General features: G+C 43.8%; 1 protein-coding gene across 3 annotated transcripts in view; it reads left to right on the top strand.

Moving 5' to 3' along the window:
* The window catches only part of LOC147449187 (uncharacterized), a 123,501-nt gene extending 98,802 nt beyond the window's left edge, over positions 1–24,699 (top strand). Inside the window, exons 3-6 of one of the 3 annotated variants that reach the window (XM_086522565.1) lie at positions 23,394–23,486; positions 23,561–23,775; positions 23,858–23,911; positions 24,001–24,699. In XM_086522565.1, the coding sequence (XP_086378691.1) occupies positions 23,394–23,486; positions 23,561–23,775; positions 23,858–23,911; positions 24,001–24,201 (563 nt within the window). In that variant the 3' untranslated portion in view covers positions 24,202–24,699. Of the gene's footprint in view, positions 1–23,393; positions 23,487–23,545; positions 23,776–23,857; positions 23,912–24,000 lie in introns of all 3 variants that reach the window. The other 2 variants (XM_086522563.1, XM_086522564.1) reach the window with 2 other exon arrangements.
* The last annotated feature ends 230 nt before the right edge of the window (positions 24,700–24,929 follow it).

The following is a 24,929-nucleotide window of genomic DNA, read 5'->3' as shown; positions in this document are numbered from 1 at the left end:
ATGGGTATAGGAGCTAGGCAAGATTGGGCAACAGGAGACTTGGAGTTGAGGCCTCGTATGGGTGGCCATAGCCGGAAGGTGGTTTATAACCTAAAGAATGGGCGACAAGAGAACCTTGAACTAGAGACGTCAGCTGATGAGTGGAGCTCAAGTGGATGCTCCTCATCCATGGACGAGGAAGAGAGTTCAAGTGAAGAGAGTGATAGCACTCTCGAAGTCATGGGCGTCACCATAAAGGAAACTACCTCATCAGAAGACAACCCAAGGATCCAAGCGGAGAATGTGTGGGATGCCAGCCTAGAGGAGATGTTATCCAAGGATATAAAGGAAGAAGAAAAGGAGGGTTATGTAAATGTTCTCAAGAAGCATGCATCATTGTTTATTTCTGATTACACTCACATTACAGGTGTCACGGCAGTGAAGCATCATATCCATCTAAAAGAAGGGAGCAAGCCAGTAGTACAAAAACTAAGAAGATTAGGAGTTGTGCAACAAAATGCACTGTTGTCTGAGGTGAAGAGACTCTTAGAAGCAGGATTCATATACCCAGTAGAAGATTCAGAATGGGTCTCCCCAGTAGTGGTGAGGCCAAAGAAGAATGGTAAATGGCGAGTGTGCGTGGATTACAAGCCACTAAATGCTGCAACAAAGAGGGACCACTTCCCTCTCCCATTTCAAGATGAGATTCTAAATGAAGTAGCAGGCCATGAGAGATACACAGTGTGTGATGGCTACTCTGGCTACTTTCAAATACGCATTGCAGAGGAGGACCAGAAAAAGACTACTTTCATCACACCATGGGGATGTTTTGCATTTCGAGTCATGCCTTTTCGTCTCACCAACGCTCCAGCCACCTTTCAACGATTCATGAACATGGTCTTCCAACCTTACTTTGGTAAGTCCATAAGGGTTTTCATAGATGACTTTTGTATTTACAGCTCCAAAAGTATGCATCTCGGCAAGATTGATGAAGGATTTACTCGTTTAGCTAAGCTGGGTGGACAACTAAACAAGGACAAATGTCACATTGGGGAAAGCAAGGTTACACTATTAGGGCATGTAGTGTCCATTGATGGAATCGAGGTAGATCCTGAAAAGATAGAAACATTGCTAAATCTACCTTCCCCAACTTCCATCAAACAATTAATCTCCTTCTTGCAAAAGCTAAGATATTTGAGTAGATTCATACACTTACTCTCCCAAGTGATATTTCCTCTACAACAGTTGACTCGTCAAGAGACGCTTGTTTGGACTGAAGAAAGTGAAGGGCATTTTAGAGAGATTAAAAAAATGTTAGGGTCACTCCCTGTAATCCTCCAACCTTATTGGGAAGAAACATTCTTTGTAAACCCTAGTGTGGGAGAAGAAGCCATTGGTGCTGCCCTCCTACAAAAAGATCCAAAAACCTCCTTTATGAGGCCTGTGTATTTTGCTAGCCGCCTCATGGAAAACACAGAGAAGGCCTACACCCTGATGGAACAGCTAGTGTTAGCTCTCATGTTTGCAGTAACAAAATTTCGGCCATACTTGCTGCCGAAGAGGTTTGTAATTATCACTGTGGAGGATATGTTTCCCTATGCACTACAACATATGGAAATCTCTGACAAAATAGCAAAGTGGGTGGTGCGACTTCAAGAGTTTGATTATACAATACAGGTTGAAAGAACAACTCGAGCGTGCTTAGCCGACATTTTAACAAACAAGTGCTATGAAAAAGTTTGCCATTTGAAGAGAAAGGAACTTCCACCACCTCCAGCTCTAGAGGCTTTGGTCAATGCTTATAGCCTCTACTTTGATGGAGCATACAAGAGAACCAAGGATAAGGCAGCTGCAGGCATCGTGGTCTTATCCCCATTGGGAGAGAGGATCCATGGTGAAGGGATCACTCTAGAAGATGTCCACTCCAACAATGAAGCAGAATATCATGCTCTAATTCATGGCCTTTGTTGGTGCCTCGATAATTCAATTAAGAGATTAAACGCTTTTGGTGACTCCATGCTTTTGGTAAGGCAAATGCAAGGTACATGGGCTTGCAAAAATGCCCGTCTCTCTACTAAAATGAGAGAAGCAAAAGCTCTTATGAGGAGATTTAGGGAGGCACAAGTACATCATGTACCAAGAGACCAGAACAAGGATGCAGACCACCTAGCATCATCAAAGTTAAATGAGTCAATAGTGGGAGCAGTGGCCATCAAACTTCCACTTCAGCAAGGCAAGGAGGACTTGGAAGATATTATGCACATTCTGGAGCAAGGAGAGGCTCCTAAACACTTGAATGCAGGGGAAAGGCGATGGTTAGCTAGGAAGGCTACCAGGTATCGCATAGTAAATGATGACTTGTATTGTCTTGGTAAGGATAGTGTGCTTAGGAGAGTTCCTTTGAAGAGTGAAATTGAAGAGATTTTAAAAGCTTGTCACGATGATATGTGCGGAGGACACTTTGCACACGACGTCACTAGTAGAAAGGTTCTACAAGCTGGGTTTACTTGGCCAAGTCTTCATCGTGATGTCAAATATTGGTGTCATAAACATGTGATGAATGTCAGAAAGCAAGACCACGACGGCTCATAGCTGAACCTCAGAACCCAATAAAGGTATATGGGCCCTTTGAGAAGTGGGGAATTGATGCCATAGGGCCTCTACCACGCACTCAGTCAGGTAAAGAGTACATCATCATGGGAGTAGACTACATGACTAGATGGGCTGAGGCTATGCCGACCAATAGAATTACTGCTAAGGATGTGAGTCAGTTCATCTTTGACCACATCTGTTGCCGGTTTGGCACCCCTCTTGAAATACTATCTGATAGAGGACCAGGGTTTAGAGCAGACTTGGTAGGAGAACTCATGAAGAAGCTAAATATTCAGCATCAACACTCTACTCCTTACTACCCTCAGTGCAATGGTTTGGTGGAAAAGGTAAATGGAATCATTTGCAAAATTCTCACCAAACAGGTACATGCCAGGCGTCAAGATTGGGACAAACACCTGAATGGAGCTCTATGGGACTATAGAACCTCCTTCAAAACCACATTAGGGTACACACCCTTTCATTTGGTTTATGGGAAGGAGGCGCTTTTGCCCATTGAAGTGAAGTTAACAAGTCTTCGAATATTGGGTAGCCAGGTAGGCTCTCAAAAGGAGAAAGTACAACAAAGGATCATGGATCTAGAGAGGCTGCAATTGGATCGTGAAGAAGCCATCAACCACTATTCTCAAGAAGCAGAGAAGCGCAGAGAAAAGTTCAACAAAAAGCTAGCATCCAAAGACATCAAAAAGGGATCTCTGGTGCTTCGTTATGACAATCGCTTCGACACTCGTAAGGATGGAAAGTTTCTTTTCCGATGGGAAGGCCCGTTCTTGGTCACCAAAAAGTTCAAAAATGGCTCTTACAGACTTCAAGACATTGATAGTAAAGTGCACAAGACCAGGACAAATGGATGGCGTTGACGAAGGAAATTTGGAATGGCGGCCTCTACACCAAAACAAACTTCATTGCGCCACAAGGGAAATGAGATGAGGGCACCACCTAGTCTTGGAAGCGTAGACTAGGACCGCTACACAAAGAGAGAGAGAGAGAGAGAGAGAGAGAGAGAGAGAGAGAGAGAGAGAGAGATCACTATGAATGAAGCATTAACCGTGGTGTGTGTACAAGGAATGGATGACTTCAAACACTCCCAACACAAATAGCATATAGATTACCAAACAGTCACTCAAGGATTAGCCAAGATCACATCAATTACTCTCACACGCATATAAAACATTTCTCTTAATTAACATAAGTAAGAGGAGGAGAGGTTACTAGCATGAAACAATTTGCACTCTAGGATGTGCAAGAATAGAGTGAATGAATGAGCTTATGGGCTCATGGTGAGTGAGACAAAGGCTCAATGGGTTGAGGGAGGCTTGAAATTACAAAGGGGAAGGCCTCTTTATATAGGAAAGAGAGTGATTAGGAGTGAGGTTAAGATACAAGTGTAATTTGTACAAATGAAGCTTGATTAGGGACATTCAACCAATGAAGAAGCTCCTTCCAAGTGATTTGTTGACCAATTAGCTCCATCATCACTTGCGTTGTCTTCCCTCCTTCCTCCATAGCTTGAGTCCAAGAGCTTCCTTATTTTAAAATGTAAAGAATCTACATAAAATCAATACATATCTAGTAATAATAGAAAGGGGTTGAGTGAGAACTTATGAATTACAACAAGCTTAAGCATGACTTGAGAGGTGATTAGAAGAGGAACTTTGATGGGTTTTTGAGCTTGAGAGAGAGGAGGAAGGAGAGGAGGGTGAGAAGACTAATAGCTGATTTCAAAGAAGGTCTCAATGTGGAAAAGGAAGGGTGTGTGTGTGTAAAGGTAGGGGGGTGGTCTCCACCACAGTTGAAAAAACTGGCGTCCACCATTTTGGCCATATCTCCTAGACCGTAGATGCAAAAATTATAAAAAAAATATGGCCAGAATCTCCAGCTCGTCAGTTACAACTTTGATGAAGACAACTTTTCTTGGATCGGAGTGGAAGTATTTTTTAAAAATTCAGCAAAATCATGTGCCTGGTTTCTTCCTTTACCAAGTCTTCCACTTGGGTCCCATTTGTTTGAATCATCATATGGCTCCAAAACCATGATGATATGAGCCACTCATGACCCTTGAATCATGGGTGCATGGCTCCACAACCACATCATATCTTTTCTTTTCACATTTACATATTTTCCCTTCCCTTTACCACTAGGTTCTCCCTCTACCTTTCACCTCCGGTGAACTAGTCAAGAAAAAATCATTTTTTTTAAAGTTTTTCCAAGAGGTTGTTCTCACTCTTTCTTTTATTGTAAAGATCTAGAAGCAAGGAAAACCAACAAAATATGATAACCAAAAATGTGTGATAGGCTCGGATCATAGCCCCCCCAAACCTGGCTAGGGGTATTTATGCCTCTAGCCTACTTTCTTTGATCTTGAGCTGACCTTATCCTGATGTGATAAGGCTTTAGACGCCATGCATTTGTCCTGGTCTTATGCACTTTACCATCAATGTCTTGAAGTCTGTAAGAGCCATTTTTGAACTTTTTGGTGACCAAGAACGGGCCTTCCCATCGGAAAAGAAACTTTCCATCCTTACGAGTGTCGAAGCGATTGTCATATCGAAGCACCAGAGATCCCTTTTTGATGTCTTTGGATGCTAGCTTTTTGTTGAACTTTTCTCTGCGCTTCTCTGCTTCTTGAGAATAGTGGTTGATGGCTTCTTCACGATCCAATTGCAGCCTCTCTAGATCCATGATCCTTTGATGTACTTTCTCCTTTTGAGAGCCTACCTGGCTACCCAATATTCGAAGACTTGTTAACTTCACTTCAATGGGCAAAAGCGCCTCCTTTCCATAAACCAAATGAAAGGGTGTGTACCCTAATGTGGTTTTGAAGGAGGTTCTATAGGCCCATAGAGCTCCATTCAGGTGTTTGTCCCAATCTTGGCGCCTGGCATGCACCTGTTTGGTGAGAATTTTGCAAATGATTCCATTTACCTTTTCCACCAAACCATTGCACTGAGGGTAGTAAGGAGTAGAGTGTTGATGCTGAATATTTAGCTTCTTCATGAGTTCTCCTACCAAGTCTGCTCTAAACCCTGGTCCTCTATCAGATAGTATTTCAAGAGGGGTGCCAAACCGGCAACAAATGTGGTCAAAGATGAACTGACTCACATCCTTAGCAGTAATTCTATTGGTCGGCATAGCCTCAGCCCATCTAGTCATGTAGTCTACTCCCATGATGATGTACTCTTTACCTGACTGAGTGCGTGGTAGAGGCCCTATGGCATCAATTCCCCACTTCTCAAAGGGCCCATATACCTTTATTGGATTCTGAGGTTCAGCTATGAGCCGTCGTGGTCCTGCTTTCTGACATTCATCACATGTTTGACACCAATATTTGACATCACGATGAAGACTTGGCCAAGTAAACCCAGCTTGTAGAACCTTTCTACTAGTGACGTCGTGTGCAAAGTGTCCTCCGCACATATCATCGTGACAAGCTTTTAAAATCTCTTCAATTTCACTCTTCAAAGGAACTCTCCTAAGCACACTATCCTTACCAAGACAATACAAGTCATCATTTACTATGCGATACCTGGTAGCCTTCCTAGCTAACCATCGCCTTTCCCCTGCATTCAAGTGTTTAGGAGCCTCTCCTTGCTCCAGAATGTGCATAATATCTTCCAAGTCCTCCTTGCCTTGCTGAAGTGGAAGTTTGATGGCCACTGCTCCCACTATTGACTCATTTAACTTTGATGATGCTAGGTGGTCTGCATCCTTGTTCTGGTCTCTTGGTACATGATGTACTTGTGCCTCCCTAAATCTCCTCATAAGAGCTTTTGCTTCTCTCATTTTAGTAGAGAGACGGGCATTTTTGCAAGCCCATGTACCTTGCATTTGCCTTACCAAAAGCATGGAGTCACCAAAAGCGTTTAATCTCTTAATTGAATTATCGAGGCACCAACAAAGGCCATGAATTAGAGCATGATATTCTGCTTCATTGTTGGAGTGGACATCTTCTAGAGTGATCCCTTCACCATGGATCCTCTCTCCCAATGGGGATAAGACCACGATGCCTGCAGCTGCCTTATCCTTGGTTCTCTTGTATGCTCCATCAAAGTAGAGGCTATAAGCATTGACCAAAGCCTCTAGAGATGGAGGTGGTGGAAGTTCCTTTCTCTTCAAATGGCAAACTTTTTCATAGCACTTGTTTGTTAAAATGTCGGCTAAGCATGCTCGAGTTGTTCTTTCAACCTGTATTGTATAATCAAACTCTTGAAGTCGCACCACCCACTTTGCTATTTTGTCAGAGATTTCCATATGTTGTAGTGCATAGGGAAACATATCCTCCACAGTGATAATTACAAACCTCTTCGGCAGCAAGTATGGCCGAAATTTGGTTACCGCAAACATGAGAGCTAACACTAGCTGTTCCATTAGGGTGTAGGCCTTCTCTGTGTTTTCCATGAGGCGGCTAGCAAAGTACACAGGCCTCATAAAGGAGGTTTTTGGATCTTTTTGTAGGAGGGCAGCACCAATGGCTTCTTCTCCCACACTAGGGTTTACAAAGAATGTTTCTTCCCAACAAGGTTGGAGGATTACAGGGAGTGACCCTAACATTTTTTTAATCTCTCTAAAATGCCCTTCACTTTCTTCACTCCAAATAAGCGTCTCTTGACGAGTCAGCTGTTGTAGAGGAAATATCACTTGGGAGAGCAAGTGTATGAATCTACTCAAATATCTTAGCTTTTGCAAGAAGGAGATTAATTGTTTGATGGAAGTTGGGGAAGGTAGATGTAGCAATGTTTCTATCTTTTCAGGATCTACCTCGATTCCATCAATGGACACTACATGCCCTAATAGTGTAACCTTGCTTTCCCCAATGTGACATTTGTCCTTGTTTAGTTGTCCACCCAGCTTAGCTAAACGAGTAAATCTTTCATCAATCTTGCCGAGATGCATACTTTTGGAGCTGTAAATACAAAAGTCATCTATGAAAACCCTGATGGACTTACCAAAGTAAGGTTGGAAGACCATGTTCATGAATCGCTGAAAGGTGGCTGGAGCGTTGGTGAGACCAAAAGGCATGACTCGAAATGCAAAACATCCCCATGGTGTGATGAAAGTAGTCTTTTTCTGGTCCTCCTCTGCAATGCGTATTTGAAAGTAGCCAGAGTAGCCATCACACACTGTGTATCTCTCATGGCCTGCTACTTCATTTAGAATCTCATCTTGAAATGGGAGAGGGAAGTGGTCCCTCTTTGTTGCAGCATTTAGTGGCTTGTAATCCACGCACACTCGCCATTTACCATTCTTCTTTGGCCTCACCACTACTGGGGAGACCCATTCTGAATCTTCTACTGGGTATATGAATCCTGCTTCTAAGAGTCTCTTCACCTCAGACAACAGTGCATTTTGTTGCACAACTCCTAATCTTCTTAGTTTTTGTACTACTGGCTTGCTCCCTTCTTTTAGATGGATATGATGCTTCACTGCAGTGACACCTGTAATGTGAGTGTAATCAGAAATAAACAATGATGCATGCTTCTTGAGAACATTTACATAACCCTCCTTTTCTTCTTCCTTTATATCCTTGGATAACATCTCCTCTAGGCTGGCATCCCACACATTCTCCGCTTGGATCCTTGGGTTGTCTTCTGATGAGGTAGTTTCCTTTATGGTGACGCCCATGACTTCGAGAGTGCTATCACTCTCTTCACTTGAACTCTCTTCCTCGTCCATGGATGAGGAGCATCCACTTGAGCTCCACTCATCAGCTGACGTCTCTAGTTCAAGGTTCTCTTGTCGCCCATTCTTTAGGTTTTAAACCACCTTCCGACTGTGGCCACCCATGCGAGGCCTCAACTCCAAGTCTCCTGTTGCCCAATCTTGCCTAGCTCCTATACCCATGACACAAGTGACAGAGACATTATTGGCCATTTTTGCCCTAAAGTTTGATGATTCCATTACCTCTAAACCCAATTGATGCATTAGTTTTTCTGTCATGACACAAACCTCTGCTCCACTGTCAATGTAAGTTTTGGAATCCGTTGTCCCTTGATTTGAGCCTCCACCAAAGGCACTATATCCTTGAGACCATATGCTTTGATTACACTTACTAGCTTACTTCGCTTTGCCCTCGTGCTCACCATTTTTGACCATTGTCGTCGAAGCTTTGGGGAGATATGAAGTAGTTGTGGCCAAGTAATCTTTGGTCCTTGAGAACTCACATCAGCTGTCAAGTCAAAAGGTTGTGTCCGAGATCCCATAGGGAAATCAGAGATGTCAATTTGAGACCTAGTACGGGTCTTTCTCTTCTTGGCTTCATCTTTAGTTGCCCGAGATGTACTTGCTTCATTGCTTGCATCCTTGCTTGTTTCTTTACCTACTTCATCTTGGACACGCACACGTTTGATAGGCATTGTAGCCACTTCATCTATCTTCATTTTCCCTTTAGCTATTTCTTCCTGGTTGCTTCTGCCCTTGAGGACCTCCTCCATCCTTATGATGCTCACATTTGGTTGAGTAGTAGGGGCTTGAGCTTGAGCACGAGGTGGCTGCAAAATTTGAGGTTGCGTTGCTCTTGTGCTTGAGCTCTAGCACGGGGTGGACTTACTTGTTGTCGAGGACCTCTGACAGGATAGTCATATCTTCTGGGATGAGGGCAATTATACATGCCGTGGCCAATTTCCCCACAATTGTAACACAACATTTCCCTTGCTTGACGTCGCATTGGTGGCCGATTCCCACCATTTCCCTCAATAGGCCTTCTTACACCCTGCACAAGATTTACTCTCAACCCCTCTAGCTGGTTTGTGAGATTGTTTATTTGTTGGAGCATATCTTCTTGTTGACCTCTATTGAGGTCTGGTGCATTAGGCACATTTGGAGGTATGTGAGAAGCTTCCATAGTTGTGATATTGCCTCCCAAAGCTAGCTGGCCAGCTTGGGCTTGATAGAGAATCTTTCTATTCTTTTCCCTAGCAATTCTTAAGGCATCTTCAAAAGAATTTGGAAATTTGCCCTTTACCTTCTCCCTTAGCAAGGGGTACAAACCTGAGATAAATCGATCCTTTTGGAGGCAATTGGGAGCTCGCTCACCAGGGTTTAGTGAGTCTGACCATTGCCCCCAAAGTTTCAGAAAACCTTCCTCATAGGTTGCATAACCATGAGGGTCAACTTGATGAAGGGACAGAAGTCGTTGCCATAGTTCTTCTGCCGAATTGGCTCGTTGAAATCTTCGTAGGAAAGCCACCTTCAATCCCTCCCAATCAATTCTTTGGGTTGGATCTAGAGCCTGGAACCATACCCTAGCTTCTTCCTTGAGCACCAAAGGAAAAGCTCTCAATTTCACTGCTTCGTCATCCCTCCCGGAGACAAGGAAAGCCATCTCCAAGTTATCCAAAAAATCCCCAGCATTTTCCCGACTACGCCCGAAAAAATTTGGGAAAGCCATCATAAAAGTGGGTTGCCTTCCTCTCAATACAGCACAAAGATGAAAACGTCTAGGCTCAAATCATATTTTATTAAGGGTAGAATAAATGGATTGATAGATGCATTAATCTCAGCTAGACGACGAGGGCCTAGTAAGTCCCTTATGATGTTTTGGAACCTAAGCTTTGTGCTAGCTATTATATGCACAGTTTGTCTAGCAAGAGGTTGGAAAGGTCCATATAAATCCCTATGATTCATGGAGTATGCTTAAAGCAAGATGAAGATGTGAACATCAAAAGATACATTATACTCCAAAATAGGAAATATTATAGGGTCAGGGGACAACAATATCTCTCTCAACCTCTCAGCTCCAACATAGAAGACCAATCTTTGTTGGAAAAAAATCTTTCTATCAATGCGCACATTCACCCTAATATTCTGAACTGATTGAAAGTTGTGGAAAATGGGATTATTCATTGGTGCATTAATTACAACCTTCCATGAAGCACTTCATTGAAGTTGAGCTCTCTTGGATCCCACCATTTGAGAGATGCGAAGAATTTGCTCACCAGTGATTAGCCTAGCTTTGGTGTGACCATCTTCAGCTTTGTAGAGTTCATAGGGTTCGATGGCTACCCTCTCAACCACCTTGAGCCTTCTTGCTAGTAGTAGTTGGAGTGCATCACCATATGTAGCCTCTTGCCAATACCGCACCCCATTGATGTGTAGCTCCCCCTCCAAAAACTTGTTAATACCCGAGTTTGAGAGTGCTTTCACCACCTGAAGTCGAGGCTTCAAAGGAAGTGTCTTCACACTAGCCACAAAGCACTCAACACAGTTTTTTGACCTAGGGACTTGATGACTACAAGATTTTCCTTGAAGCAAAGAAGGGTGTGTGTAGTTAACTCTCTTTACCCGCATACGTGCCGTTTGTAGATAAAGACGCTTCTTTTCTCGAGCTTCTTGGGGAGACCATAGTGGAAGTCTCGGAGAATTTGATGGATCTTCCTTCATAGGATTGATAGAGCGCTGCTTGAGAACTCCTCAGTGGGGGCACCAATTTATGACGAAGGAAATTTGGAATGGCGGCCTCTACACCAAAACAAACTCCATTGCGCCACAAGGAAAATGAGATGAGGGCACCACCTAGTCTTGGAAGCGTGGACTAGGACCGCTACACAAAGAGAGAGAGAGAGAGAGAGAGAGAGAGAGAGAGAGAGAGAGATCACTATGAATGAAGCATTAACTGTGGTGTGTGTACAAGGAATGGATGACTTCAAACACTCCCAACACAAATAGCATATAGATTACCAAACAGTCACTCAAGGATTAGCCAAGATCACATCAAGCACTCTCACACGCATATAAAACATTTCTCTTAATTAACATAAGTAAGAGGAGGAGAGGTTACTAGTATGAAACAATTTGCACTCTATGAATGAAGCATTAACCGTGGTGTGTGTACAAGGAATGGATGACTTCAAACACTCCCAACACAAATAGCATATAGATTACCAAACAGTCACTCAAGGATTAGCCAAGATCACATCAAGCACTCTCACACGCATATAAAACATTTCTCTTAATTAACATAAGTAAGAGGAGGAGAGGTTACTAGCATGAAACAATTTGCACTCTAGGATGTGCAAGAATAGAGTGAATGAATGAGCTTATGGGCTCATGGTGAGTGATACAAAGGCTCAATGGGTTGAGGGAGGCTTGAAATTACAAAGGGGAAGGCCTCTTTATATAGAAAAGAGAGTGATTAGGAGTGAGGTTAAGATACCAGTGTAATTTGTACAAATGAAGCTTGATTAGGGACATTCAACCAATGAAGAAGCTCCTTCCAAGTGATTTGTTGACCAATTAGCTCCATCATCACTTGTGTTGTCTTCCCTCCTTCCTCCATAGCTTGAGTCCAAGAGCTTCCTTATTTTAAAATGTAAAGAATCTACATAAAATCAATACATATCTAGTACTAATAGAAAGGGGTTGAGTGAGAACTTATGAATTACAACAAGCTTAAGCATGACTTGAGAGGTGATTAGAAGAGGAACTTTGATGGGTTTTTGAGCTTGAGAGAGAGGAGGAAGGAGAGGAGGGTGAGAAGACTAATAGCTGATTTTAAAGAAGGTCTCAATGTGGAAAAGGAAGGGTGTGTGTGTGTAAAGGTAGGGGGGTGGTCTCCACCACAGTTGAAAAAACTGGCGTCCACCATTTTGGCCATATCTCCTAGACCGTAGATGCAAAAATTATAAAAAAAATATGGCCAGAATCTCCAGCTCGTCAGTTACAACTTTGATGAAGACAACTTTTCTTGGATCGGAGTGGAAGTATTTTTTAAAAATTCAGCAAAATCATGTGCCTGGTTTCTTCCTTTACCAAGTCTTCCACTTGGGTCCCATTTGTTTGAATCATCATATGGCTCCAAAACCATGATGATATGAGCCACTCATGACCCTTGAATCATGGGTGCATGGCTCCACAACCACATCATATCTTTTCTTTTCACATTTACATATTTTCCCTTCCCTTTACCACTAGGTTCTCCCTCTACCTTTCACCTCCGGTGAACTAGTCAAGAAAAAATCATTTTTTTTAAAGTTTTTCCAAGAGGTTGTTCTCACTCTTTCTTTTATTGTAAACCTCTAGAAGCAAGGAAAACCAACAAAATATGATAACCAAAAATGTGTGATAGGCTCGGATCAGCGTCTAAAGCCTTATCACATCAGGATAAGGTCAGCTCAAGATCAAAGAAAGTAGGCTAGAGGCATAAATACCCCTAGCCAGGTTTGGGGGGGCTATGATCCGAGCTTATCACAAATTTTTGTTTATCATATTTTGTTGGTTTTCCTTGCTTCTAGAGGTTTACAATAAAAGAAAGAGTGAGAACAACCTCTTGGAAAAATTTTAAAAAAATGATTTTTTCTTGACTAGTTCACCGGAGGTGAAAGGTAGAGGGAGAACCTAGTGGTAAAGGGAAGGGAAAATATGTAAATGTGAAAAGGAAAGATATGATGTGGTTGTGGAGCCATGCACCCATGATTCAAGGGTCATGAGTGGCTCATATCATCATGGCTTTGGAGCCATATGATGATTCAAACAAATGGGACCCATGTGGAAGACTTGGTAAAGGAAGAAACCAGGCACATGATTTTGTTGAATTTTTTAAAAATACTTCCACTCCGATCCAAGAAAAGTTGTCTTCATCAAAGTTTTAACTGACGAGCTGAAGATTCTGGCCATATTTTTTTTATAATTTTTGCATCTACGGTCTAGGAGATATGGCCAAAATGGTGGACGCCAGTTTTTCAAGTGTGGTGGAGACCACCCCCCTACCTTTACACACACACACCCTTTCTTTTCCACATTGAGACCTTCTTGAAAATCAGCCATTAGTCTTCTCACCCTCCTCTCCTTCCTCCTCTCTCTCAAGCTCAAAAACCCATCAAAGTTCCTCTTTTAATCACCTCTCAAGTCATACTTAATCTTGTTGTAATTCATAAGTTCTCATTCAACCCCTTTCTATTATTACTAGATATGTATTGATTTTATGAAGATTCTTTACATTTTAAAATAAGGAAGCTCTTGGACTCAAGCTATGGAGGAAGGAGTGAAGACAACACAAGTAATGATGGAGCTAATTGGTCAACAAATCACTTGGAAGGAGCTTCTTCATTGGTTGAGTGTCCTTAATCAAGCTTTATTTGTACAAATTACACTTGGATCTTAACCTCACTCCTAATCACTCTCTTTCCTATATAAAGAGGCCTTCCCCTTTGTAATTTCAAGCCTCCCTCAGCCCATTGAGCCTTTGTATCACTCACCATGAGCCCATAAGCTCATTCATTCACTCTATTCTTGCACATCCTAGAGTGCAAATTGTTTCATGCTAGTAACCTCTCCTCCTCTTACTTATGCTAATTAAGAGAAATGTTTTATATGCGTGCGAGAGTGCTTGATGTGATCTTGGCTAATCCTTGAGTGATTGTTTGGTAATCTATATGCTATTTATGTTGGGAGTGTTTGAAGTCATCCATTCCTTGTACACACACCACGGTTAATGCTTCATTCATAGTGATCTCTCTCTCTCTCTCTCTCTCTCTCTCTCTCTCTCTATCTTTGTATAGCGGTCCTAGTCCACGCTTCCAAGACTAGGTGGTGCCCTCGTCTCATTTCCCTTGTGGCGCAATGGAGTTTGTTTTGGTGTAGAGGCCGCCATTCCAAATTTCCTTCGTCACAAGCAAGAAAAGACAACCGACAAGAAGCTTCCCAAGCACTCAGTTTTCAGCCATAGACTCGGCCTCATCGTCCATACCGTCGACATCGACATAGCCCCATTATATTTGCATCAGCCATTGTACCAGATTGTGCAATCAATAGTAGACCACTCTCTCCATCGAGAGTGGAGCCCTTGGAGGAGGGTTTTACAACGTATCTGGTGTCGTATTCTCTTCTCTATCTCTCAGTCTCATGCACTTCCATTCACAATGTCCATTCGCTCCCTCACTAAAGGAAAGGAAGGCTCTCCCTTCCGTAAGTAAAAGGAACCTTGAGCACAGTTCGGAGCACTCATCTTGAGCAAAGTTCAACATTCATTCCGCTGCACCTTATAGATGGAAAGTCATGCTCCACCTTATGCTGGGCATCGTGGAATTGATGTGACAGTGAAAGGGGTTGAGGCATTCTTCTATTGGCCAGCTTTGCGTCAAGATGTTGACACATTTGTAAGATCATGCTTAGTTTGCCAAAAAGTCAAATTTGACAGGCAAAAGCAACCGGGATTGTTGCAGCCATTGCCGATCCCTGATAGGCCACGGGAAAGCATAGCGATGGACTTTGTCTTTGATCTTCCAAGAACAATCAAAGGCAATGATGAATTTGGACTATCATTTGTAGGTTCAGTAAGCAGGCCCATTTCATTCCTGTTAGGAAGAAGATAAAGCCAGAACACATGGTAAAGGTATTCATGAGCATTATCTTTAAATATCACGGGATGCCTCAGTCAATTGTCAGTGACAGGGAGTCAATTGTCAGTGACAGGGATCCACGTATGACAAGTCTTTTCTAGAAGGCATTGTTTGAGAACATGGGCACTACGCTAAAGTTCTCATCTTCGTTTCATCCGCAAACTGATAGACAGTCAGAAGAGGAAAATTCTACTGTCGTGGATCTACTCAAATGTTATGTGTCAGAGCACAAGGCAACTTGGGAACACCATCTCCCATTGGTTGAATATGCTTACAATAACAATGTGCATTGTGCATATGTCAACAGATAAGGCACCATTTGAGATAGTGGAAGGAGGAAAGAAAGTCCCGCCCATTTTGTAGACTAAGGACAAGATATTTGAGGCAGACAAGAATGTACAAGATATGGATGAAACATACAGGAAGATAAAATTGCTCTTGAGAAGACTCAGGCTAAGCAAAAGAAAGTTGCTCATCGTCACTGTCGGGAACTTGTATTTTCACTTGGTGATTGGGTCCTTTTGCGCTTTGAAAAGGCCATGTTAAGGAAAAGAAAAGGCAAGGAACATTTGTTTCCTAAGCTCAGTATGCGATATTATGGTCCTTTTCAGCTTTCAGAAAAGATCAGCGATGTAGCTTATAGGTTGAAGCTACCAGAAGGCTGGAAAATACATATTGCTTTTCATGTCAACCTTCTAAGACCTTTTGTTGGTAATGTACTAGAGAATATACTTGATGAGGAACAACCCGAAGTGGAAGAATTGGATGAGATCCTTGTTCCTGAACAGATATTGGCACATCAGGAAAGGAAGGTTAGAGGAAAGGTTGCAAGACGCTACTTGGTGAAGTTCAAGAACTATCCATCTTTGGATGCCAAATGGATGGAAGAGTCTGAATTGGTTGATTCACCTCAGCTATTGCAATTGTATCTTGAAGCCTTTCAGATGGAACCCACAATGATTTGATGTAGCCTTTTTGGAACAAGGCAAGAGCATGGTTCATGATGCTCAAGAGAGTAGTTAAGCAATTGTATCTACTCTTTCCATACAGAATGTAGCTAGAGAAGTTTGTGCTTGAGAGTACACTAGAAGACTTCTATGCTTGATATATGTGTAGTAGCCAAGTTGGTGGGATTGTTTAATCGTCCAACGCTACATCTCCGGAAGCATGTATATCTTGGATTCCCATCATAGAATATATGTGATATCAGGAGATATTCGCATGTATTATTGGCATGCAAGCGAGGTAGCTTGCAGTATTTCAAGGGTGGGATGTGTCACCAGGAGGTGTATTTTTCCTGTTGCCTTCCGTAAATAAGTACTAGATATTTTTATTTATTTTTACTTTTACTTGTTTCCTCCGGAACCCTTGAAAAGGTGCAAGTGGACATTGCATGGCCAGTGTGAAACTGGTGCGGCCGAACAGGTTTCTCGCATCGGGAGTCTAGGTCAGTCAGTCTGGGACTGGTCGGGCCAGTTAGCACTGAATTGATGAGTATGGAAGCCTGTGTGTGCCAAATGAAGTGTGGGCCACTTGGAAAGTCACTCACAACTTTATAAGCGAGTGGGAACTAGGGATTTAACTCAAAGGGGCAAACTAGACACTTGGCAGGAGGAGAGCAGCCTGCAAGACACCTCAGCAAGAGGAGGAGCCCAAATGAGGTTGAGGGCTGATTTTTGCCATTAAGTGACCTACAATGTGTGTGTGAGTAGTGGGTGTAGGTCTACAGCTTTAATGGAAAGCTTGCCTTCTCCTCTGTCTCATGTAGCGCGATGACGTGCTCTCGTGCATCTCTCTCCCCCCTTTGGCACATATGGTAATCCCCACTAGTTGGGCTACTCAGATGAATATGTACAGTTTTGGGGGTTTATGCGTGTTTGCCAACGCAAGAGCCTTCTGAATAGGAACCGGATTAGCTAATTGCTAATCCCCTACAGGTACGCACAGTTCCATCGCGAAAGATTGCGAGTTTGGAGAGTTTTCTCGCATGAAAACTCGTCCAATTCACACGGGAACTGTCCCATTGCGTGCGGGAGCCCTCGGGACATGCGTAGGCGTGTTCGTCTGCTAAAAACGATCCGAAACAGGGAATTACAGCCTGCTGTGTTTTTCTGCAGGTTTAGGGTTTTGCACCTAAACTGCAAGGGAACACCAAGGGAGCTTCCAAGACAGTTTTTGCACGTAGTTACATGACTTCGATGTTTGAAGTTCGGATTTTGGCGTGGGGCAACTTGAAAATGTTTGCTACCGAAACCATGGACGACTACAACCAAAGGTTTCTTGACGTGTGCCTTCCGGCTTCCTTCTTTAAGTTCATTCCCTTGGAGGACCATTGCGAGCGCTACACCATTGGACTACCATCACCATTGCAGGAATATTGTCTCTCCAAGCAAGTCTCTACCATGCAAGAGCTTATGGACCATGCCACGGTCAGCTACAAGCTCATGAAAGGAAAGTTGGAGTTTACCACAAAAGAACCTCCGGTCACTAACCAGAACTCCCAACAACAACGAACAAATTCTTGGGAATCCCGTGAAAACCAACCTCAACGGCCTCGTCTGACACAATGTCAACGAGATGCCTTGTTACAAGAAGGCCGATGCTTCGAATGTTTCCAAACAGGGCATACGTTCAATACATGTCGTGAGCGAGCCTCGACGTCCTCAGTGCAACCTTCTGCTCCCACAACAGACAGATCCCAGGAGCCACCTCCGGCCAAGAAGACTAGACCTGCTATTGGACTAGTACCTGATATTTATGGTATACACCTCGAGAGTTTTAATGAATTATGCAAAGCTTATGGAAAAGTCAACGGCTTGAAAGCCCTTATTTTCTTTGACCCCGGAGCTATGGAGAACTTCATCTATCCAGAATTCTTAAAGCAGATGCACTTTGATTATGATGCAGAGGGTGGAGAAATTGAAGCTGAGCTAGCCACGAGGCAAACTTAGAAAGTGGTACCGCTCATTGGTGCACTTCCAGTGACTATACAAGATTATCATGGAAAAGCAGATTTCCACATTATGAAGTTGGGCAATTGCGACGTTCTGGGCATGCCCTGGCACGACAAGAATGATGCAACTCTCCAGGTTCGGAACCGAACCATCACCGTGATGTAGAAGGGCAAGCCCGTTGTCCTCAAAGTTCGGTTGTCCGAACAAAACCCTGAATGACCTCATCTTGTTTTCTAGTTAGATACTTTTGAACATTGTTTGAGAGAGTGTTGTTTGAAATTTGTTTGAAATGGATGCTATCTGTTTTAAACCTGTCTTGGTGCCGATTTAAATTGTTTGACTCTGGTTGTAATACTGGTTTCAATAATTGGTGATTTCACTCCCGGGTGGAGAAGTGAGAAATACTGTTTTGGTATTGTTTGAACCTCGGAACGATGTAGGCCGACGATGCCTGGGGAGTGTTCTGTTGTATGCTAGAAAACCTCCGAACGACGCCTGAGGAGCGTTTGGTTGTATGCTTGAACCTCCAAGCGACATAGACTGCGGTCTGGGGAGCGTTTGGTTGTACAATCCTCTAAGCTCATGGCCCGGACCTTTATAGGTTATTTGCGGGGGGAGTGATGAGATAGTCGTTGAGTAGCTTCATACCGCAGACCGTTTGTCTCCGGGGAGTGCTCAGCGGCACTATTTGTTGTGTCTTGTAACATGCATATGTAAGCATCTTTGTTGCATTGTGATGTGCCATTACTAAATATTCCTAATTGGATGAGATTGCCTGCGTATGTAATTTTAGTGTATCAAGACACCGTGGAAGATCAGTACGGTCTGGGTGTGATGGCTAATTTTACTGCGCCGGAATATCAAGAGTTCCGATCTGGACGAAAGGAGAAGCTAACTCCTTGATCAAAAGAGCCGAAAGGAGAAGCTAATTCCTTGATCGAAAGAGCCGAAAGGAGAAGCTTCCCTTAACAAAAAGAGCAAACTGATTGTCCCTCGGAAATTTTTGAGCTAACTTTAGTTGTTTTGCAGATATGCTGTATTCGCGGACGATTACTCTCTTTCAAGAAGGGGAGATGTAACAAACTGCTGACGTGTCAAAGCCTTGAAGAATGGAGTCAACTTGCAGATGCCGACCGAGGGGCCTAAACCCTAAGAAGAACAAGTAACAAAAGAAGAAGTCCTACCAACTTATGGGGACCCCGTCCGATGGGGCCCCAAGTGACATAAAAGGAAAATAAAGCAGGACCCACACACACACACACACACACACACACACACACACACAAGAAATTGCGCAAACTGATGACGTGGCAGATTTTCAAAAATTGCACTGGCATGATGATGTGGCAAGCTGTACGGATTTCCACGTTTTGCGCTGGCTGATGACGTGGCAGTTATACGAATTTCCGTGATTTACACTGGCAGCTTTTTGGCTTTGCTTTTGGACCAGATGCTTTTGAGTTTGAAGGCTTTTCACTAGAAACTGCTTTTGGGGCCTAGGGCCTTTAAATATGAGGTTAGGGCTCATTCTCTGGCATGCTTCCTAGAGAAGGTGCAGAGTCTAGAGTACCGGCTTGTACTGTGTTGATGCAATATAAAGAAATACTGAAAGGGGCGCCAAGGTTTGGGGCCAATACTCTCTAGAGTGGAATTCCGCCACTCCGTGTTGCGTGTCATCTCTCTCTTTCAGTTCAGTTGTTATTGAAGTGTTAAAAGTCTGTTCAGTCTGTTCTTTTCTATTGTCACGTGGTGCGCGTCTTGTGACAGGGCGCCAGTCTTTGGGGCCTACAGGGTGTCGGTCTCGTGTGCGCAATGACATTCTAGTCGCTGGACGCATTTGTATTCTCTTTCCTTCTCAGTGCTCTGTGTAAAGTTAACAAGTAATTGAAATAGTATCGCCCTCTACGTTGTACAAGCCGGTTATAGCGCATCTCTGTGAAGATCCATCTGATGGAAGGTCTCCAGGGGCCTTCTGCCTGAGGCACTTGAGCTCTAAGCCGCTCGAGCAAAAACTCATTCTAGGCTCCTCCCCTAGAAGCAGTCCTCTGAGTCCTGACAACAAACTTCCCAAGAAGGGCTCTGCTTTGCTGTGTTGGGTCTATGATCCCCAACCCCCCCCCCCCCCCCCCTGAGAACAAGGTAGAGTGATGACCTGCCAAGCTACTTTGGCCCTGGCTATCTGAGTGTCGCGCCGTGTCCAAAGAAAGTTCGTGATCAGCCTCTCTATCTGGCTGATGTAGGAGCTCGAAAAGATCCAGTAAGATGGTGTACCACATAGTAGCCAACAACACCTGGTTGGCCACTACAACTGTGCCTGCCAAGGAAAGTCGTGCCGGACTCCAATGCAACAACTTTCTCCTGATGGACAGGAGGAGGGGAGCAATCTGCTGCTCAAGAGACAAGTCCAAGCCAACCTGGCAGCCCAAGTAGCGAACTGCAGTCCTTGGGGGAATCCATCTAAAACCCTCACCAAGCAACCAATCAGGCGTAAGAGCTCTGACAACCCAGAAAGCCACTGTCTTCCTCCAGTTGATCAGTGCGCCTGATGCACAACAAAACGTCGCTAGAGCCTGCTCACACCTGTGCAGGTTGGCCTCCTGGCCCTCCAAGTACAAAGCTAAGTCGTCTGCAAACTCAGCATCTAGTAGCTCCTCGCCCCAAATAGGGAGCGCTAAGCCACGCAGAGCAACCTGCCGTGAAACGAAGAATCTGCTCATTGCCTCGACATAAAACAGAAAGAGGAAGGGGACTAGAGGACAACCCTGTCTGATTGAGCGTGAGAGCATGAAACGGTCTCCTCTACCCCCTGCCAAAAGCACCTGACTGTGTGCACGTCTGTAGAGAGCTGCCACCCCTCTGATCCAAGCATATGAGAAACCTATCCTGCGTAGAGTGCCTTCCAAGAAGTCCCAATTAACTCTGTCATAGACCTCAAAATCGAGAAGAAGTATCACCAGATCCTCACCTCGAAGGCGTGCGAGAGAAGACGCTTCCCAAAAAGTGAAGATGTTGTCAAGGATACTATGCTCCTTGACAAAACCTGTCTGGGTTCCATGTATAATGCTCTCAAGAAGTGACTGAATCCTCAAACTCAGAGCCTTGGCTGGAATTTTGTGGGCTGAGTTGAGGATGGTGATGGGTCGCCACTGCCGAATCTCATCCAAGGAGCCATCCTCCTTGGGAATGAGGTAGATTAGGCCCTCACTCATGCTGTCCGGCATCTCTCCTGTGTGCAGGATGTACTGAAAAGAGCTCTGCAGATGACTCTTTGTTTATGCCTCACAATCACTATGATGATGTACAACAAATAATTCATACTCTTCACTTGTTTGGATTGGCAGCAGGTTTCAAAGTTAACTTTTGTAAATCCAAGCTATTGCCTCTGAAAGAGTGTGACTGGCATAAGATATTGTGGCCTGGGGAGATTGTTCCTCCGCACGTTGTGGTTTGCCATTTGGGTTATCCACTCGGTTGGAATGTATCGGCTATGCAGAAACTGGATTGGGTGCTCCAACCCTGCATTCCAAGTTAAATTATTGGAAACTGTCCACCTGTCCACTACATGTGCGTCTCAGGATTGTCCAATGCATCCTTGTGGCTTATGTGCAGTTTTACTTGCCTTTGCTATCTTGGTCTCGGTTGCGCTTGTAGTCCCTCATGTCCAGTATTTAGGAGCATTTTTGGTGGACCTCGTCTAGCACGAAGGGTCTTCGGCTTTTATCTATGGACAAGCTGTGTTCTCCTAAGCGGCTTGGAGGGTTAAATATTTTGGACTTGCGACGTCATGTTTTGGCTCGAAAAGCTATGCTGTTGCCAGTTTTGGTGGAGTAGCAGCAACCCTGGGCTCTCATGGTCACACATTTGTGTACACACATTGTCACCCCATCATTTGGTCATTGGAAAACGACTTATTGGGATGTTGTTTTTGGGAAGCTTGAAGGACACATTCCTGGATGTCCCTTCACTTCTTCTCTCATTGTTGATTGGAAGGTTGTCACTTCGCATTTGGCATGGCATGGTGGACAATCCTCTGTGGGTAACTCCCTTCATTTGGAGAGTCTGCATTGGAGCAGGGCCTTCGCTTCGACTTTGGTTCAATGGTCTCCTCGCCAAGAGTAGTTTCTTTCACAAAAAGGAATTTGTCAGGTGCATCAGGTAGTTGATGACTTGGGTTATGTTCTTTTGTTCACTGATGTGGTGTCCCGCTTTCGGTTGGGTCCTCACTATTCTCCTCTCTGGCGGGAAATTCAAAGGATGCTTGCTGATCACTCACCCATTTCTCCTTTGGATGTGGACTCCCGCTTGTCCGATTGGAATCTGGCTACTACCAGATTGGACTGCATTTCAGCTGGCAATGTCTATGCCATCCTTCAATCTGATGTATGGATTGTGCATCATGGTAATCAGCTGTGGTCGCTTTCCGAGTCATCCTTGTGGTGGCAAGACACATTGTCTCGCATTTGGCAGTCATCTACCTTTGAAGGAACGTGTTTTCTTGTGGCACTACTTGGTGGGAGCTCTACCTTTTGGCAGTGTGTTACATGCACAACATATTGCACCTTCCCGCTGCCTAAGATGCCTTGAAGTTGAGGAGACCGTGCCACACTTACTGTGGAGTTGTTGACTGCTCTTCGGCTGCGTTATCCTTCCGGCACTTTTCACAGACGCTTTTGGCTTTTTGGGGTGCTCTAGTTACCGCACTCTCAGTTTGTGGTGTTCTTTACCTGTGTCAGATTTTGGACTTTGTGGGCCATCTAGCACCATAGGAACTCCTTAATGTTCCAAGGCACTTATGTTGACCCCTTTCCCTATTTCAAATTATCTCTTGGTCAAGCGCTGCATTTCGCTTATGACGCTGGAGACATTACTCTTGATACCAACAGGATTTACTTTGACTGTTTCTAGCCTTTGGAGCCTCATTGTGCTCCGCTTTTTGTATCTCTTTCTTTCTGTGGGTTTTCCTCGCTTTGATGTTTCCCACTTGTAAATTCTATCAAACAAGATTTACAAAAAAAAAAGGTGTGTGTGTGTGTGTGTGGGGGGGGGGGCTGGGCTTGTGTGTGTGTGTGGAGAGAGAGAGAGAGAGAGAGAGAGAGAGAGAGAGAGAGAGAGAGAGAGGAGCGCTGCACCAAAATAGACTGATTATCATTAGCTAGAAGCCCTTAAAAAGGTGTTGTTATACAAAACAGATTTTTCGAGAAACCTTGACCGACCTTCAGAAAGACCGTGTAGCTCCAATCTTGAGTGCTTTAGTGACATGTCACAGGACAGGGCCCCAAGAAGTCAGGCTTATCCAACAATCTGTAGGGTCTTTATCAGCACAGTTCCTCGCCTAGCTCCTTCAGTGCCACTCTAGAGTAGCATCTCTTGAGACACTGGTAACCCGTACAAGAAGCTCACATTCTGAAAAGCTTTTGTATCCTGGCTCAAGAAGATATTAAATCAAGAACTGCTATCAGTTTGTGGTAAATCAAAACTGTTTAATTGCGGATATTAATCTCTTGCTGGATTGCAGTGAGAAGACTTTCTACAGTTGGAGGAATTGCAGCAGCAGTAGCCTTTGCAAGTTCAAGTTTTGGTCATGGATCAATATTACAGGCTCAAGAAGGTACAAGAAATCTCTGTGCAAGGTCTGGGCCTTCATGAATTGATGATGTAATCTTGTAGTTACAGATGTTGCAGTCACAGATGGGGGTCCAAGTAAAGATAATCTTGTCGAGTCGGATGAGGAATTCTCTCCTGCATTGTTTTGGTTGAGGCGATTGTGGGTGCCGCTTATGTTGGTGATGACAATTTCTATGGGATGGCGGTACCCCCTATCTCTGAGTATCAATTTGTTGTTCCTTCTTTGGAGCACGAAACCCACACCATCTTCAATCTACATGTGGGTCGAGCAGGTCGGTGGTGGTTGTACTGAAATTAGTCTTCAACTTTAGTGATCTTTGAGTTGATCTCCTGAATTTATGTTTGTCTATCCAGAAGAGGTTACAGGCAGCAGCGAGGGCGCAAGGACTCAGCCGTCTGAAGGTGCAGGTAAGGTTTTATTCTTGAGCAAGGTTATCTCTCACCCTGATAAGGTGTGCGTGATCTCTAAGTGTTCCATGTGTGTCAAATCTGTCCAGTTGAGTAATGCGACAATGATGACCCACGTCGAAGTTCAGGACTATGGATTTGCATGCATTGCTCGAGTCTCTTCCTTATCTCAGAAGATGCTTGTGATCGGTGTTCTTGGGGAGTGGTGGGTGCTCTACTCATGTTCATCATCTATCAGTGGTTTCAACATTGGATCCTGGTTTCCTATTTCACCTGCGGACCAATGGTAATGCTGCCAAGTTTTGTAGCCCGTGTGTTTGCTTGACAAGCGATCCAAGTCGATAGTATGCAGATGAGGATAGATAAGTGATGTGGATCTGTATAGCATTTATGTGGAGGGGAGAAAATTTTGAGAAGTATAGCATTCATGTGGCTCATTGGACACCCAAGAGTGTCGAGTCAGTCAGCTGGCTTTGATAGCAGGATATGGACAAAGTGGTAAAATCCATTGATGCTTGTTCAGGAAGTCTTGATTCTGCAGTTTTACAAAAAGCAGAAACTAGCCATGAATATTGAATAGCTCTGTGAGTGCTTGTGATGTACTCCACTAGCTATCGTTACACTGAAGAGTGGCATGTCCAGCTATCTTCATTCACAGAGGTTTTGGTATAATTCGAGCAACACATCAAATGTAAGTGGAGCTTTGATAAAGTCAAGTGACCAGGTAGCCTATGTGTCTTCAAAGCACCTGTTTAAGTGGAAAGGAGTGTTTTTCTTGGTGGATCGCATCTGTTTGGCTTGGTTGGGTATGAGCAGTTGGCAATGTTATATTCATCTCCGAATTTGAAAAAGATAAACACAAAGTAATTTTGTTGCTATCACCATGTTTGCCATATCAAAACGTCTTCTCTTCTCAATGCCTTCGGACAAAACACAGCCAGCTAGCATAGTTTCTCATTTCAGGCAATCAAACAAGTTGTTTTACAGGTATATTTTAAGTATTGTTGTTAAAGAACAA

The sequence above is a fragment of the Adiantum capillus-veneris genome, chromosome 10 (genome assembly GCF_014529385.1).
Source record: "Adiantum capillus-veneris isolate H3 chromosome 10, ASM1452938v2, whole genome shotgun sequence".
NCBI classification, from domain to species: domain Eukaryota; kingdom Viridiplantae; phylum Streptophyta; class Polypodiopsida; order Polypodiales; family Pteridaceae; genus Adiantum; species Adiantum capillus-veneris.
This window is presented reverse-complemented; position numbering and strand designations above follow the sequence as displayed.